Here is a 15,626-nt window from a genome sequence, read left to right on the forward strand (position 1 = left end):
AGTCTATCAAAATTGTACAAATTCAACTTTGCCTTCCATCAAGGATCTTTTTTTCTGGGGAAGAGAGAAAAAGAAATGGTGCAACTTCAGCTAACTGAGGGCTGAACAAGACAAAAATAAATGGAAACATTTAATCTAATAAATCTAATAAAGTTAGCCAAGGAATAGCATAGAACATACATGAGGATGACTACCAACCAATTTTTAGGACTTATGACAGATTATGGAATTTTTTGATATCATTTTTAAAAGATCATGAAATAAATCAAGCTTCAAATGAAAAAGTTATATAAACAGCAGAAGGAAAATTCTGTAAAAGAAAAAACTTAATTGTAATATCTATTAAGTTAAACCCATAAAAGTCAATCTAATAAATGGAAGCGTCTATAATACACTGAGCTGAAAAGTTTTACGTGTTTAAAGTCACTGCAAATAAAAGCAGTGAGTCACACAAACCATAGATGCTGTTCTTACTTTTCAAGTCAAAAGAAAGAACATCAGTCAAAATCAAGTTCAGCCTCTCTGGGGCTTCAACCAGCCCATTCGGTCTTCAGCCAGTCTCTGTTTTAATATCTCCAGTGATCATGAAATCGCTCCTCTCAAGACCATCCATTCCAAGACTGGACATTCTATAAGAAACTGCCTCCCTTATGTTATGATGAATCACACAAACTGCTAGCTAATCTAGTTCCTCCTTCCTGAACACATTCCGTCATCTGCTTAAATATAAATCTTGGGTTTCAGGTTTGTTCCTGTAGTCAGTGGGAACCGCTGAAAAATTTGGAGACTAGCATTAAAAATCCTCCTGGAAAGGATGGGCTGAGTATTTTAAAACATGTTTTTCGATGCCTGTTTTAATAGGATTTTGTGACCGATTTGATACAAGAAGGAGGCAGACCAGGTTAGCTTGGCTAACTTGTACAACTCCCATGTTTCTGGCTTAAGACGCTGGGGAAAGAGTTGCATCAGATTGTATTGTCATCCACCAGGAATCCGCTAGTACATAATGGAGCAGGTTGACTTTGGAAGGAAGATAAATTCAGTTTGAAACCATTCCCATATCTATAAAAGGATTTTAAGACACAATATTAAATTTGCATCTGGAATTCACAAGGGAGGTCTGAGCTAGACATTTGAATTTATCAACAGGCATGGAAAGGATTCCTCAGGATGGATATTAAGATGGACTCCATATGAAGCCTGGGGGGAAAGCAGCATTTAATTAGTGAGGGCTAGGTGGAAGGAGATCATATGAAGGTGTTTAAAAGGCAGTCTAAGAAGCAGAAGACAAACTAGGGAGAAATATGCAATGCATACTCGGGGATGGTTGTTTTTCTGATTGAGTAAAATATTAGACAGTTGTTTAAATGATGCTCTTGAAGTATTTGAAATCATTAGAGAGATTTTTATTGTTGAATGCAAAATACAACGTACTAAATTAAAATGCTAATGTCTCTGGATTTTAGGATTATGGCCCCTCAAAGTGAGTATGAAACATCCACAAAAACTGATCATATGCAATGCCAAAAAAGAGGCAAAATGATTTCAAAAGGATTCACACAATGTTCTATGATAATGTTTGACGTTCTGGTATAAAAAAAGAAGTAAAGGCCTGGCTTTTAAAATCTCATATAACTATAAACTATGGATTACTAAATAAACTTTAGGTTTAAAAAACATGCATAAGGGAAATCATACAATACTTACAATTGAAAGATACTGATAACATTTCATTACCCTAAAAATAATGAACTAGAAATAAAACAAGACTGGGTGCAATGCTTAACACCTATAATCCCAGCATTTCATGAGCTGATGCAGGAGGATTGCCTGAGCCCAGGAGTTAGAGATCAGCCTTGACAATATGATGAGACCTTGTCTCTAAGAAAAATTTAAAAATTAGCTAGGCATGATGGCACACACCTGTAGTCCTAGCTCCTTGGGAGGCTGAAGCAAGAGGATTGCTCGAACCCAGGAGTTTGAGGCTGTGGTGAGCCGTAATCATGCCATTGCACTCCAGTCTGGGAAACAGACTGAGAACAAAACTCAAAAAAAAAAAAAAAAGAAGGAGGAGAAGAAGAAAAAAGTCTAACCTCTATTATAAGTACATAAAAGATTATCTGAAAAAACAAAGAGGTCTTTCACATTCATGAAGATCTTTTAAGAAACTTAACCTATTCTAAATTTATAACGGAAATCTACAAAGTCCATTGATGGACTAAGTCAACCTTGCAAAAGGGGATACTTTTCTTAAAAATAATCAGACATATTGCAAAGCCACACTTGTAAGAACCATATGGTACTTGTTGAAGACAGAAAAATACACATAGAAAGAAAGAATAGAAACTTCAGAAACAGATTTCTCTATGTATGGGAATGATAGAAAGATGGTACAAAAATTAGTGAGAAAAGACTATTTAGTAGTTAGTGTTGGAAAAACTGGCTTGCCATATTAAGAAAAATAAAAATGGTCTTCTGCTTTACACCATACACACAGGAGGATTGTAGATCAAAGACTTAAATGTATAAGGTAAAATGATAAAGTTAATGAAAGATGAGATATAACAGAACTTTTGTAAATTAGGAGTAAAAGAATTTCTTTAATGAGACAAAAATAAGCACAAACCATACATTGAAAATAGATTTGATGATATTAACATTAAGTATTTCTGTTTAACCAAGGACACTACAGATTGAAAAGAATGATCAATGTTAGAAGATATTTATAATATCTAAAACTGAGTCTATATGTCAAAAGTCAATTATTACACAGAACTGAATCCATTTCAAATGGTTTAAACTGAAAGATTTACTCTAGGGTACTACTTGATTTACAGAATTTTGGAAGGTATGAAGTAACAAGTTCTAGAATCTTTTTAGAAACCTCCCATAAAGCCACAACATAGGATCTGGTCACCAAAGAAGTAGCTGCCTCTTCCATGATCTACAGACCTGGGCTCTAAAAGCACACTTCCACTGCTAGGATCAGGAAGCTTCATTATCTCTGCTGCCAGCTCCAGAACTGTGTTGTGCCTGCTACCTGCCTGCTGTATGTGTGTGGACAAACCACACCCCACCCCACTCTTGGACTATGGTAAAACCTACATCCTGGACACTAGACCCCTGCTAACATTGCCCTGGAAGACTGTGAGAGATCTTCAACTGTACTTGCAAGTAGAAACAACGGAAGTCAATCTCAGACTTCACTGAGGCCTTCCAAATCTTGAGCAAATTTATCAAAACTAAATGACATCTGAAGCACAACTTCCCAGGGTTGTAAAAAAAAAATATCACTTTTAAATTTCTGGGCTCTAATGTAAGGAAAACAGACCAGAAAGAGGCTTAGTGACAATTCATCATATTCCTAACAGTGGCAACAGAATAACATCTAGATTATACAAGAAAAACCTGTGAATAAACAGGAACATCAGAAAACCCAACAGAAAAGTGTAAAAGGATGTGAACAGGCAATTCACAGAAGGGTAAACCCAAATGGTTAAAAATATACAAAGGTTTTCTCCAAGGTATTAGTTATCAGATAAGTACAAAGTAAAAAGCAAAACAATAAGATACTACTTTCCCCCTCATTGGATTAGTGGAAACAGATAACACTAACTTGCTGAGCTAATGAAGCATAAACTGGGAAGATATTTGGGGAAATAATCTGAGAGTATCCAGGCGAATTAAGTAAACCTTTTATTTGATGACCTAGAAATCCCACTTCTGAATATACATCCCAGAGAAATTTTCACATAGTACTCTGTACCAGAATATTCATCAGAGTGTTTTCTGTGGTGACAGAGAACAGGAGAATCTAGATGCTCCTCACCATGCAATTAGGTACAAAAATCTAAGGAATGCCCTCAGAGCCCCACATAGTACAATTCTGGGGTGGGGGGAAACCATAAATCACACACAATATAAGATGAATAGCGCTCCCTGGTGTTGTACACCCAACAGGACGCTCAATCTTGGGAATACTATATAGCAGTAGTAAACAATAAACTAGATGGAACCTCAAAAACTTGTAGATTGTTTTTCCAAAGACAGATGAGTTTGAAAACAAAAAAAGGCAATATAATGAGATCTATTATCTCAGAACATTTAGATGAACTAAACATAAGCAGAGACACTACATACTTTACAAAAATAAATACAAATTCAAGGATAGCAAATACACTTCTCTATGTCTACAAAGGGGTCAGGATAGGAGCTTAAAATGCAGAGAACGCAATAAGGACAAAGTGAGTTTTGCATGGACTAACAATGGGAGTGCATTAAGAACTAAGGAATATGACTTAATGGATTATTTTTCTGATAACCAGGGAGAGTCAATAATACCTAAAACTACCAGAGAGAACATGAGGTATCTGAGGAAGGACTGAAGCCCTTAGGACAAGGAGAGGAATAATAGAGACAGGACAATGAGTAGAAAAAACTGCACGTTATTAAATGCTAATATATTAAAATACATATAATGGCTATTATTCATAATATATATAAAACATATAATGCTTGACATATGATATATAGCATATTGCATATGCTAACATATTTATGTATTGAAGAATTTAAACTTTAGCCTTGGGGCAATAGGGGAACAATGTCTTATAAATGTTTCTAAGTCAGAACTAGCCAGCTACAATTTGTATTTTAAACAGTTTACTCTCTTACCTGGTGCAGAATGAAGTGGAGGAGAGAAAAGTTGCGGACAAAATGCTAAAGAGGCTGTTGACAGGGATCTGAACTAGGAAGGGTAGAGGGCATGGGAACAGAAATTAGGAGGCATATTAAAGAGATATTTAAGAATAGAGAAAATGGGAAAAAATCAACCAGGTGTGAAGTCTGAGAAGGATGGTAGAATCAAGGAATATGGCAAGGCTGGATGGCAATGGCTCTACTGAGAGACCCAGGGAGGGTGTTGAGAGGGTGGGGATGATAGTAGGTGTAGTTTTAGATAGAGTAAATATCTTTTTTTTTTTTTTTTGAGTTGGAGCCACTCTGTCACCCAGACTGGAGTGCGGTGGCACGCTTCCGGCCACCACAGCCTTGAACTGCTGGGCTCCAGCGATCCTTCCGCCTCAGCCTTCCAAGTAACTGGAACTACAGGTGTGCGCTACCACACCCGGCTAATTTTTTTTTGATTTACTGTAGAGATGAGGTCTTGCCAAGTTGCCTGGGTGAGTCTCAAACCCACAGGCTCAGACAATTCACTCATCTCGGCCTCCCAAAGCACAGGATTACAGGCTAAGCCACTGAGCCCAGCCCACAGTAAATATCTTAGACCTGTCATATCTTAGTGAGATGTGTCGGATACCCAGAAGAGAGACACAAACTCAAGACAGATCTAGCAGTCTTGATAACTGAAATCAGTCATGAAGCCAGGAAGGTATCTACAAAAGGAAATTAGGGGCTCAACCTTAGGAGTTTAGCTTAAAGGGAGACCTAAAGCCACATGCCCAGGCTTTGTGGCCAAAAGCAGGTGCTACGAAAGTGATCTGTGAATTTAGAGTCAATGTTAGAGAAATAATCCAAGTCAAAGATTAAAGGCTTCTAGGATCACCCTTTCACTTATATCACATGGTCAGCTTAGTCAGATGTCTCTCCACCTAAATCATTACATTTCTTATATAACCCTCTATGCTTATCCCCAAAATATCAAGTCCAACAGAGTCAACATACCTCCGGATTTTTCCTAAAAATAGAGGAGAGGGAGATCAAACCCTATAACCTGAAAGAAACTGCCAACATTTTATATCCTCAAAGCCATTTAACCAAAATAGCACCAAAAGGACAGAAGATATAATTGGCTTATAGAACATCTTGGTTAGCTGCAAAATATAACACTTCCCACAGAGAGCTCACATAACTTACCCTCTCCAAACAGGCAAGTATTGGTCTACAGGAAAAAGAGAGGTCAATTATCTGCAAGTATATAGGCTAAAAAAATGATTTGTAAGAGATTATCCCTTTTGTTATTCCATTTCTTTTATTATACTTTTAAAAGATAAAGCTTGTATCTTAATAATGAAGAGATGCTTTGCTTACAAAACTCTCCACAGAGTATTCAAACACATCTATTTGAGATCATGAAATAGTTCTAGTCCAATTGCTTTGTAATGGGCTTAAACGAGCTGTACATGTTTAAGGACAATGAAACTTAAAAAAAAAAAAAGTAAAAAACCTAGGTGCTCTCAAAACCTTTTATCCTTCTAGTCTCTAAGAAACTTTTAATGTCAATGCAAACTTCTAAATAGAATACCACAGACTCATAAAAATTATTTGAATGGGCATATATAATAGTAGGAAAAACTGAAACCATAACAAAACCAATGTATTAAAGAGAATTAACAGTACTGATTTTCTTGAGCAGTTTGAACTATAAAGACAAATCCAAAGCCTGTAATCCACCCCAAAATAGAAGATTACTTACATTGCAGATAACGAATCTAAAAGGTCTTGCTCAGTGTATTTTGTGCCAATATTAGAAAGGCTCTATATATTCAAAATCTTTGGGTCACACACTATGCAACATAGCTTTCCCTTTCATATGTTTTCATAAAACAGTATTAATTAGTATACACAATCACCACATCAGTGTTCAAAAACACAAGGCCCTATGTTCATGTCAGCTAATGATGATCTAACCAATCCAAAGCTCCTTTAGCAGGAGTAAAAAACTGATCAGAACTATGAAGTTAAAACATCACTGCTGTCTCTCACCATCAACTAAACCAAGACTCAAAGCATCCTTACATCATGGCATCAATGGATCCTCTAGCACAGGAATGTGCTTCAGCTCTACCAATAAAGAAAAGCTTTAAATATGCAGAGATTTGCTATAAATATGCAAGCGGAAAAGACACCTGCTGGAACCATCACTTCTCAAGAATCACAGTCCTAAAAGAGATTTGAAGGAGGAAGCTCCCAGCAAGATTGCAATCACTTTTCCAACCTGGGAAACCAGGGTATTAAGAAGAGGTAAGAGATGATTGCCCTATGTCTCAAAGGAAACCAGTGGCAAAACTAAAAAGGGAAGCAGACTGAAAAACATCCCATCCTGCACTCTTGCCCTAGTGCTGATATTAGCTTACGATAAACATGATTTTCCTTCCTGTAGACCTAAAGCAACCATTTAAATGATACATTAAAGTAATCACTGTCCACACATGTCCACCGTATCACCAGTACTATAATGAATGCTTCTGTGTGTAGTACAAAAAGAGACACAACTGAATAGTGTTTAAGCATCATTTTAAAACACAACACAGGCTTGATTTTCCCAAGAAATTATTCTACTCCTTCTGAAAATAAGAGAACTATTTTCAGCTCATTGCAGCTCTGAGGTAACAGATAATGAAGCTTCTAATGGTCTACGATACGCTAGAAGCTGACTGGATCACAGAAGGCTGGCAGTAATCGTCCGATCTAATCAACACTTCCAAGTATATATTTATAAAGGAAAAAGACAAAAATTGTTCCTTCCCTCTCAACAATAGTGGAGCAGGTGTCAAAAGGATAATAATTCTCTAGTGTGGCTAGAGTCTTCTTATGGCATCCAGTAACTGGTATTATTTATTACTATAATTTTGATGCTATAACTCCCTTGCTTTACTACTACTATTCCAAATTGATTAGAAGCAACATTTTCTATACACTTACATTTTTATTATAAAAAAGCCATAAAAGTTTTTACGGTCACTAAAATGATATCCAATAAAAATCAAGTTACAGGCAACACTTATTTGTTTCTTCCCAATGGCCCCCCTTAATGCTAAATTTTATTAACATCAGGTTATTACTTATAATACAAAAGCAGGAATAATCTGAGGAATAAAATTTTCTCTATTCCCTTCATCTCTTCTTCATTACAATGAAGTCTATATTTAGAAGCTTGGAGTTGCTGTAATCGTATTACCGTGTTAAAATTAACCTATGGAAACAAAAATAAATGTTCTTCTCTCAACACAAGTTCTACCAAAGTATCATTCTACCTTCACCATTGATTCAACCACACCTCAATGAAAAGAATTTTTGCTTCCCAAAAAGGTTAGTAGGTCGGACTTGGTGGCTCAGCCTGTAATCCCAGGACTTTGGGAGGCCAAGGCGAGTGAATTGCCTGAGTCCATGGGTTCAAGACCAGCCCGTGTAACTTGGCAAGACCTCATCTCTACAATAAACAAACAAACAAACAAAGAAACAAAAAATAGCCAGGCATGGTAGTGCACACCTGTAGTTCCTGCTACTTGGAAGGCTGAGGCAGAAGGATCATCGGACCCCAGCAGGTCCACACTGGAGTAGCCATGAGTGTGTACTGCACTCCAGCCTGGGCGACGGAGTGAGACTCCAACTCAAAAACAAAAAAAAGTTTAAAAAAAAAAAAAAAGGTTAGTAATTTTCCAGTTCAGATTCAACTAGTTTTAATTTTCACTAGGAAACCTGGATATCCAACTTGCTTATATCACCCTCCCAAAAAACAGTGAACAATTATTCATCAAGGCCTCAGCATATTCAGTGCTTATCACATTGACTGGCAAGCCACAGCAAGGCACCAAATAGATATTTGCAGATGGATTAATACAAGACGAGATGATGTCTCAAGCCAGGCAAAGTGGGGACCAAAGGGAAGCCCAAACTTTATCTGTACAATAACCATTTATCAGCCAGGCTCGGTGGCTCAGCCTGTAATCCCATGCTTTGGGAGGCTGAAGTGAATGATTTGCCTGAGCCCGCAGGTTCGAGACCCGCCTGGGCAACTTGGCGAGACCTCATCTCTACAATAAATCAAAAAATTAGCCGGGCATGGTAGCGCGCGCCTGTAGTTCCAGCTACTCGGAAGGCTGAGGCGGAAGGATCGCCGGAGCCCAGCAGGTCGAGGCTGCGGTGGCCAGGAATGGCCACTGCACTGCAGTCTGGGTGACAGAGTGAGACTCCAACTCAAAAAAACAAAAACAAAGAAATAACCATTTATCTACCTAATCCTGAATTTTACCCTACATCTTTAAAATAAAAAAAATAAAATAAAAAGGCTAGCTGATGGACAGAATCGGGTGAGCAGGAAAGGAGGAAGGAAAGACAGAAGGAGGCAAGAAAGAAGACCAAAAGAAGGCCTAAATCCAAGATGCCTATCTCCTATGATATAGGCAGTAAGTACAGAGACAATGAGGTGACAACCAGTAAGGTCTGACTGGAAAAGATACAAAGAGGAAATGGTAATTCCATCAGCCCTTCTCAAATGCTAAATCAAAAGAGACAAATCCTGCGTTCCGAGAGGTAAGGCAGCAAGACGAGGGACCAAGTCAGGGAAAATGAAATGCATGTTCATAGAACAGTAAGCAGATTAGTCTGTCTAAAGTAGAAGGTTTAGGAAGGAAATCGTGGGAGGGTAAAGCTGCAGTGGCCAGGTGCTGGGCAGAGCATAAAGGCCCGGGGTATCAATGGCTGCCTCCTCTTCTCTGGCCCTCTTTTGGAAAGCAGCACCCTTCCCCTAATCTCACAGCCACACTCCCATCATACGCTTTCCTATTCAAACCCCCAAGAAAACCAAAATATCTCACAAAATGACAAAAATGCTTACAAGAGTAGAAAAATCAAAGAAATATGATGCATAAAATAAACAACTGGGGGGGGGAAACTAGTGACTGGAAATACTAATTTTCAACTAGTATCTGGTCAGTTCAAGCCCTGTCAAATTTTTGTATACACATTCAGAGTGTTTTGCTTTAGCAGATTGTTCTTAATAAACAATGAAGTTTATTAAGATAATAAATCAGGTTAGAAGCACAAACAGCCTCAACTAAATGCTGCCCGTGTACTTGGCAGGGTTGTAGGGGCTTTATATATGTTATTTTATTTAATCTTAACATTATTTATCTCTACTTTCACAGATAAGGAGAAAAATTACTTGAGGGCCACTTAGCTAACTAGCAAAGCTAGGATGTAAATATACCTAGAATAATAGTAGTTAGAACAACCACTGCTACCATCACCCAACTGTATATTGTCTGCACCTTTTTACTAGAATTAGAAGGAAACGCACTAAAAGCACCTGCTTCATTTCAAATAAAAATGGCTTACATCCAAATGCCTAAATGCACTTAAAACTAGGCCAGTCCTCAACTCGTAAAGCAGTCATTAAAACCCATCACTGAAGCTGTTGGGGTACTTGATTTCAATCCAAACCACAGTCCTAAAGAAACCATGCAAAAGGAGGTTTCAGACCAATCGAAACTGATTTAAGAGCAGTGATCCCAGACCCAGCTGATACTGCCAAATTCTCTTGTGATCTATGGAACCCAGTAAGGCAGTATTTAAGGGAAAGGATAGCATTCCTCTAACCCCTTTTCCTTTTACAGTAGGACATAATATGTCAGGGATGATCCTGACCTTCATTCATTTATGAGACATTAACTGGTCATCTGTACTCTGTCAGGTGCTGATGCTAGAAATCAGGCTACTCCTGGACTTAAAATTTTCAGTTTAACAATTTAACAAGCCATATAATAAAATGTATACTCCTGGAGTGGGTTCTCTCTACTGATAGAAAAAATCAAGATAACCTTTAGAAAGGCCAAAATAAGAGCTGCAAAACCCAAGTTCTAAAGACCAAGCACTTTTTTTTTTTTTTTTTGAGTTGAGGTCTTACTCTGTTGCCCAGGCAGTGGCACAATAATCATGGCTCACCATAGCCTCAACCTCCTGAGCTCAGACAATCCTTTATCTCAGTCTCCCCAGTAACTGAGACTACAAGTACATGCCACCACACCTGGCTAATTTAAACAAATTTTTTTTGGTAGAGATGAAGTCTAGCTATATTGCCCCAGGATAGTCTCTCAAACTCCTGGGCCCAAAGGATCCTCCAACCTTAGTCTTCCAAAATGCTGAGATTACAGGCATGAGCCACCATGCCCGGCCTCCAAGCACTTTATTAATTAGTTAGTCCTGCAAAGACTCACTCTACTTGATTTCATCTTATACACATTAACAACAGATTTGGTTTTCTCAGAACATATCCTGGATGGGCCACTTACTAGCTTAATGCCTTTAGGCAAATGACTGTCTGAGCCTTGGTTTGCTCATTAGAAAAATAAGGATAAACAACTGCACTTCGAGACAGTTGTAAGGATAAGAGATAGTTATGTAACACACCAACATAGAGACTGGTATTTAGCAGAAGTACTATAAATGTGACTAATACGATAATTACACGATTTACAAGCCAATAATAAATTGATCAGAAAAAAATCAAATTACAAGGAATTAGGGGCTGGGGATAAGGGATTAAAGACAGTTCTAATAATAAATAGCTGACAGCAAGGAATGTGTCAAGAAACTACATAGACACAGAAACTCAGAAACTGAGAACTGATCCCACCAGCCTACACACTTTAGTAGCTGTTGAGGACGTTACCAATGTTTTCATAAGATGTAACAATGATGTGCTGATGTGTTTGAAGATGACATTAAGCCCTTTAAAACAGATTAAACTTTTATTCCATGTGTTTAAGAAAGATAAGCACATAATTGACTTTGGAAAGATTCCTATCAAAAGTGATTCAGCATCACACATTTAACATGTTAATATAAACTTTAATCAACTTAATTGTGATTTAGCACAACTCCAGTACCAAGCGTCTGTTATACTTAATGTGTTAATGAATGTCACAAATTTCAGAAGCATCTGGGTGTGTAATCAATCCTGGAGGATTGATTTAGGAGGCCAGTGTGGGAAGATTGCTTAAGGCCAGGAGTTCTAGACCAGCCTGGGTTACATGACAAGACCTCGTCTCTACAAAAAAATCAAAAACATTAGCCAGGCATGGTGTCAAGCACCTACAGTCCAGCTCCCAGGCTGAGGTGGAAGCGTCACCTGAGATCAGGAGGTTGGCACTGTTGTGAGCCATGATCATGCCACTATACTCCAGCCCGGGCAGTAAGACTCCGATTCAAAAAAAAAAAAAAAAAAATTCAGAAGTGATTTTTTTTCCTACTAAACACTGAAAAATATTTATAGCAAACAAATTGTGAAATATTTAAATGCAATGGCCTAAGACATTATCCATTTCTTAAATAGCTGTTTTGGTCTCCCTCATTGCTAAATGTTTTTATATCTACCAAAGAGACATAAACATGTGCCATGGAGTCCCCTTTCCACTTGAATTTTCTCCCAACAGTTCTAAAGCAGTAAAAAGCAAAAAACATCTGTTCCTTCCTACAGAGCTGACAACCCTCATTATACGGTTTAAAAATAAAAGATGCTTATGGAAACTTATAGATACAATGATCAACTGCTTTAAAGGCAGCTGGCAATTAATTGATCCAAATATATGCCAAATGAAGTCCCCAAAAGCAATTTCCCTAAGGATAATGCTAGTGTTCCCCAAGTCTCGGATAATTTCCAAGACACCCATTAAACAAAAAACAGCAGAGGATAGTAAAGAAGCAAATGTAATGCCAGATGACAAGAAGAGTCAAACAGAGGCTTGTGTCAATCTGGATTCACTCTGCCACCATAATAACAGCTTCCATGAAAGCTAACTAGAAAAAAGCTGGTTCACTCTGGCCAACAATCACCCTTCATCCAAAGCCCAAAGAAGGCCAGATGTTCAACCATTAAAGGAGTGTACCTTATTAAAAACAGAAGCTGGAACATTTCATAAGTAAAGGCCCTAAATTCTCTAACACTTTTTAGAAACAGTTTTTACTCTATATATTGTCTTAAAGCATTGAACTTTCAAACATGAGTAATAAGAGAGGACATTCAGACTTGACTCACAGATTCAGCTTCTATTTCTGGCTCTGGCTCTGAATGAATCACAGTGTGACCTTGAGAAAGTTATTTCACTTCTTTCTCTACCTCCATTTCCCCACCAGTTAAACCTACCAATTCTTCTTTTCTAACAATGCTGAGTGAACAACATAAACATATGGAGGCTTATACACAAAAATATACCTGCTGATCACTGACCCGCTATATCCAACCATCAAATACAAAGTAGGTGGATGTCCATACTAAAAATGACTGACTCTGCACTTTTACTCTGCACAGTGAAAAATCTGCCTGGAGAAATAAACAAAACATAAGTGCCTTCCAAACAGGGCTCCTTTAAGGGTTCCAAATTTCAAATAGTTAGCAAATTAAAATAGAATGCAAGTTTCCAAAAGACAGGTTTCATTTGTTTGTTTGTTTAAAGGAAAACCTTCAACCTAGTTAGGGTTTTATGATCTTTCAGAATTGTTCACCTTCCTCTGACAAGTCCTCCTCCCTCATTCACTTCCAAGGAGATAACCCACCTCATTTGTGATGCTCCCAGCACACTGTTCTGCAGATAGATAGATAGACGGATAGATTGGATGGATGGATGGATGGATGGATGGATGGATGGATGGATGGATGGATGGACGGACGGACAGACAATCCTCGCTCAGTGCTATTTCACGTCTTTTCCTCATTTAGTCAAAGAACCTTAGAAAAGCAGATTTTAGTAGCATTTAGTAGTTTTATGCATCACCCATCATCTGGTATAGTGCCCAGTATATGCATGGTATATATGTACACACACACACAGACACCTACCTACATGCACTCATATCCAGATGAGTGTATATACACATTTATATTTTAAAAATGAATGAATAAATTTCCAAAGTCTTATGCTACCAGGAATAGCAATCATTAATGTCAATGGTTGATAATCATAGTTATGATATTATTTGTATTTTCAGAAAAATACATGAATGAATCTTACCTAGCTAAAGAAAAAAATACATGATTTCTCATTAACATTAAATTCACAAAAATTAACTCAAGAACTTTGCGATCTTTTTTCTTTACAAAAATGGTCTTTTTGTTGTTTTGCATTTTATTATTTTATCTAGTGGGTATAAAAGTACAAGCATTCCTTTTAACTGAATCTATACAATAATGAGACAAGTAGAAAAAAAAGTGGGGAAAAAAAAGAAAGAGCATGGGGAATGAATAGAAGAAATTAGTTTTAAGTATCAGATTCTATAAAAGCAAAGTGAAAGACAGCCCATAGATGAAAAATAAAAATATGGTCAATAAAAATAGCTACTACAACATTAACAGCATTTAGTCAATTAAAAAGTAGCTGTCCTCGTTGAGAAATTTCATCTAAGTAATGTCTTATAGACAACCTATTTGTTAAAATAACAGAAGATAATAATAGTTGTACATATTTTTAGTGTGAAAAAAAGAACACAAGATTTAAAAATGTCCACACTGCACTTGAAATCTTCAATCATTCAAATATTTATCACAAATCTACAAGTAATCACACGAATATTCATGTTTCCACAGTCATTAAATTCTAACAGTCTATATCATTAAAAAATTATGAGTAGGTGTTAAGTAAACACAAAACAAACTAACACTCTACGGTGGACTCTTAAGGTAAAGCCTCCAGACCTATAAGCCTGTAAGCAAGGATAAACTCATTACACTACTCAACACTGACCACAGTAAACTAACGCTTTAGCTGTACTTCATGCTGCCCTGAATATGAGAGTCAATAATCAATGCTAAGAAGGAGAGGTATCCCTTGGATCAGATGTGCTTTTGGCCTTCTCACCTTCACTATCTTCAAACAACAATCTGGTCTGACTGGAATATGAAACCGAAGGAAAATTATTCTTAATACCCTAACTTATTGATTTTCTAATAGCATGTATTATATTTGCTTGTATCAGCAAACAGGAGTGACCACATAACTCCACGAAGTAGTAGAACCCAGACTGCAGCAAAATAGAAACTCCCATATTACACATATAGGTGTATGTACATACACACACACACATACACACATATATTAGAACAACCAGAGACTGCCTTTGGATAGAACCAGAATAAGTGATTTGTGCCTCCAAAACGGACCCTTGTGATAAGACAATTTTTAAAAAATCGTTTATTTTAACACTGTGGTGATGAGAAAGGAAAGAGAAGAATGACAGTCTAGCTAACAGCAGAATCGGAGTTCATCTCACTGGCATGACCCTGAATGTCAAGAACAGCAGATATTTTGATTGAACGCGTTAGAGAGCAACCTTTTCTTGAGATGACTCAGAACAGACAAAACTAAGTCGTTCCCTTTAAGACCTCGTAAGAAATCAGAAAACCAAAATACACGTTCGCGCGTTTCACTGGGGGGCAGGGGGGCGTTGAAACGGGCGGCAAAGGATCCCCTCGGGAGAAGAGACGTGCCCCTTGCGCAGCTCCTAGCAGGTCACCGCCTTTGGCGCCCAGGGAGGGCGGGTGACACGGAAGGCCCTGATTGGCAGGCGGCTTGCGACCTGGAGGCCGGCAGCAGGGCGCGCTCACCTGTGAACACGTTCTGGAAGCCATCCGCAGCCGCGGGCGCCCCAGACGCCTTGGCGGCCAGGGCCGGGGCCACCCCACCGCCGCCGGCCGGGGCCACCCCGCGCTCCGGCCGGGGCGCGCGGGCGCCCAGCTCCTCCGTCCAGTCCGCAGAGCGGCTGAGGCCACCCGCGAGGCCGCCGTCCGCCCGGTGCTTTTTGGCCGGCGCGGCTGCAGCGGCCAGGGCAGTCCTGGGCCCGCGACTCCCGGAGGACTCCAGCCGCCTCTTGATCCTGGGGCTCTGGTCAGGGGA

The 15,626-nt window shown here is 38.5% G+C and overlaps 1 protein-coding gene across 1 annotated transcript in view; it reads right to left on the reverse strand.

Moving 5' to 3' along the window:
* LOC103253009 (formin-2-like) overlaps positions 1 to 15,623 on the reverse strand; it is a gene marked incomplete at both ends in the record, with an annotated part of 107,595 nt that extends 91,972 nt beyond the window's left edge. The window contains one exon of the mRNA XM_021709361.1: positions 15,338 to 15,623. Coding sequence (XP_021565036.1) covers positions 15,338 to 15,623 — 286 coding nt within the window. The remainder of the gene's footprint in view (positions 1 to 15,337) is intronic.
* Positions 15,624 to 15,626: the final 3 nt, after the last annotated feature.

This window comes from Carlito syrichta, unplaced genomic scaffold (genome assembly GCF_000164805.1).
Source record: "Carlito syrichta isolate Samal-C Ts95f unplaced genomic scaffold, Tarsius_syrichta-2.0.1 Scaffold191071, whole genome shotgun sequence".
Taxonomy (NCBI): domain Eukaryota; kingdom Metazoa; phylum Chordata; class Mammalia; order Primates; family Tarsiidae; genus Carlito; species Carlito syrichta.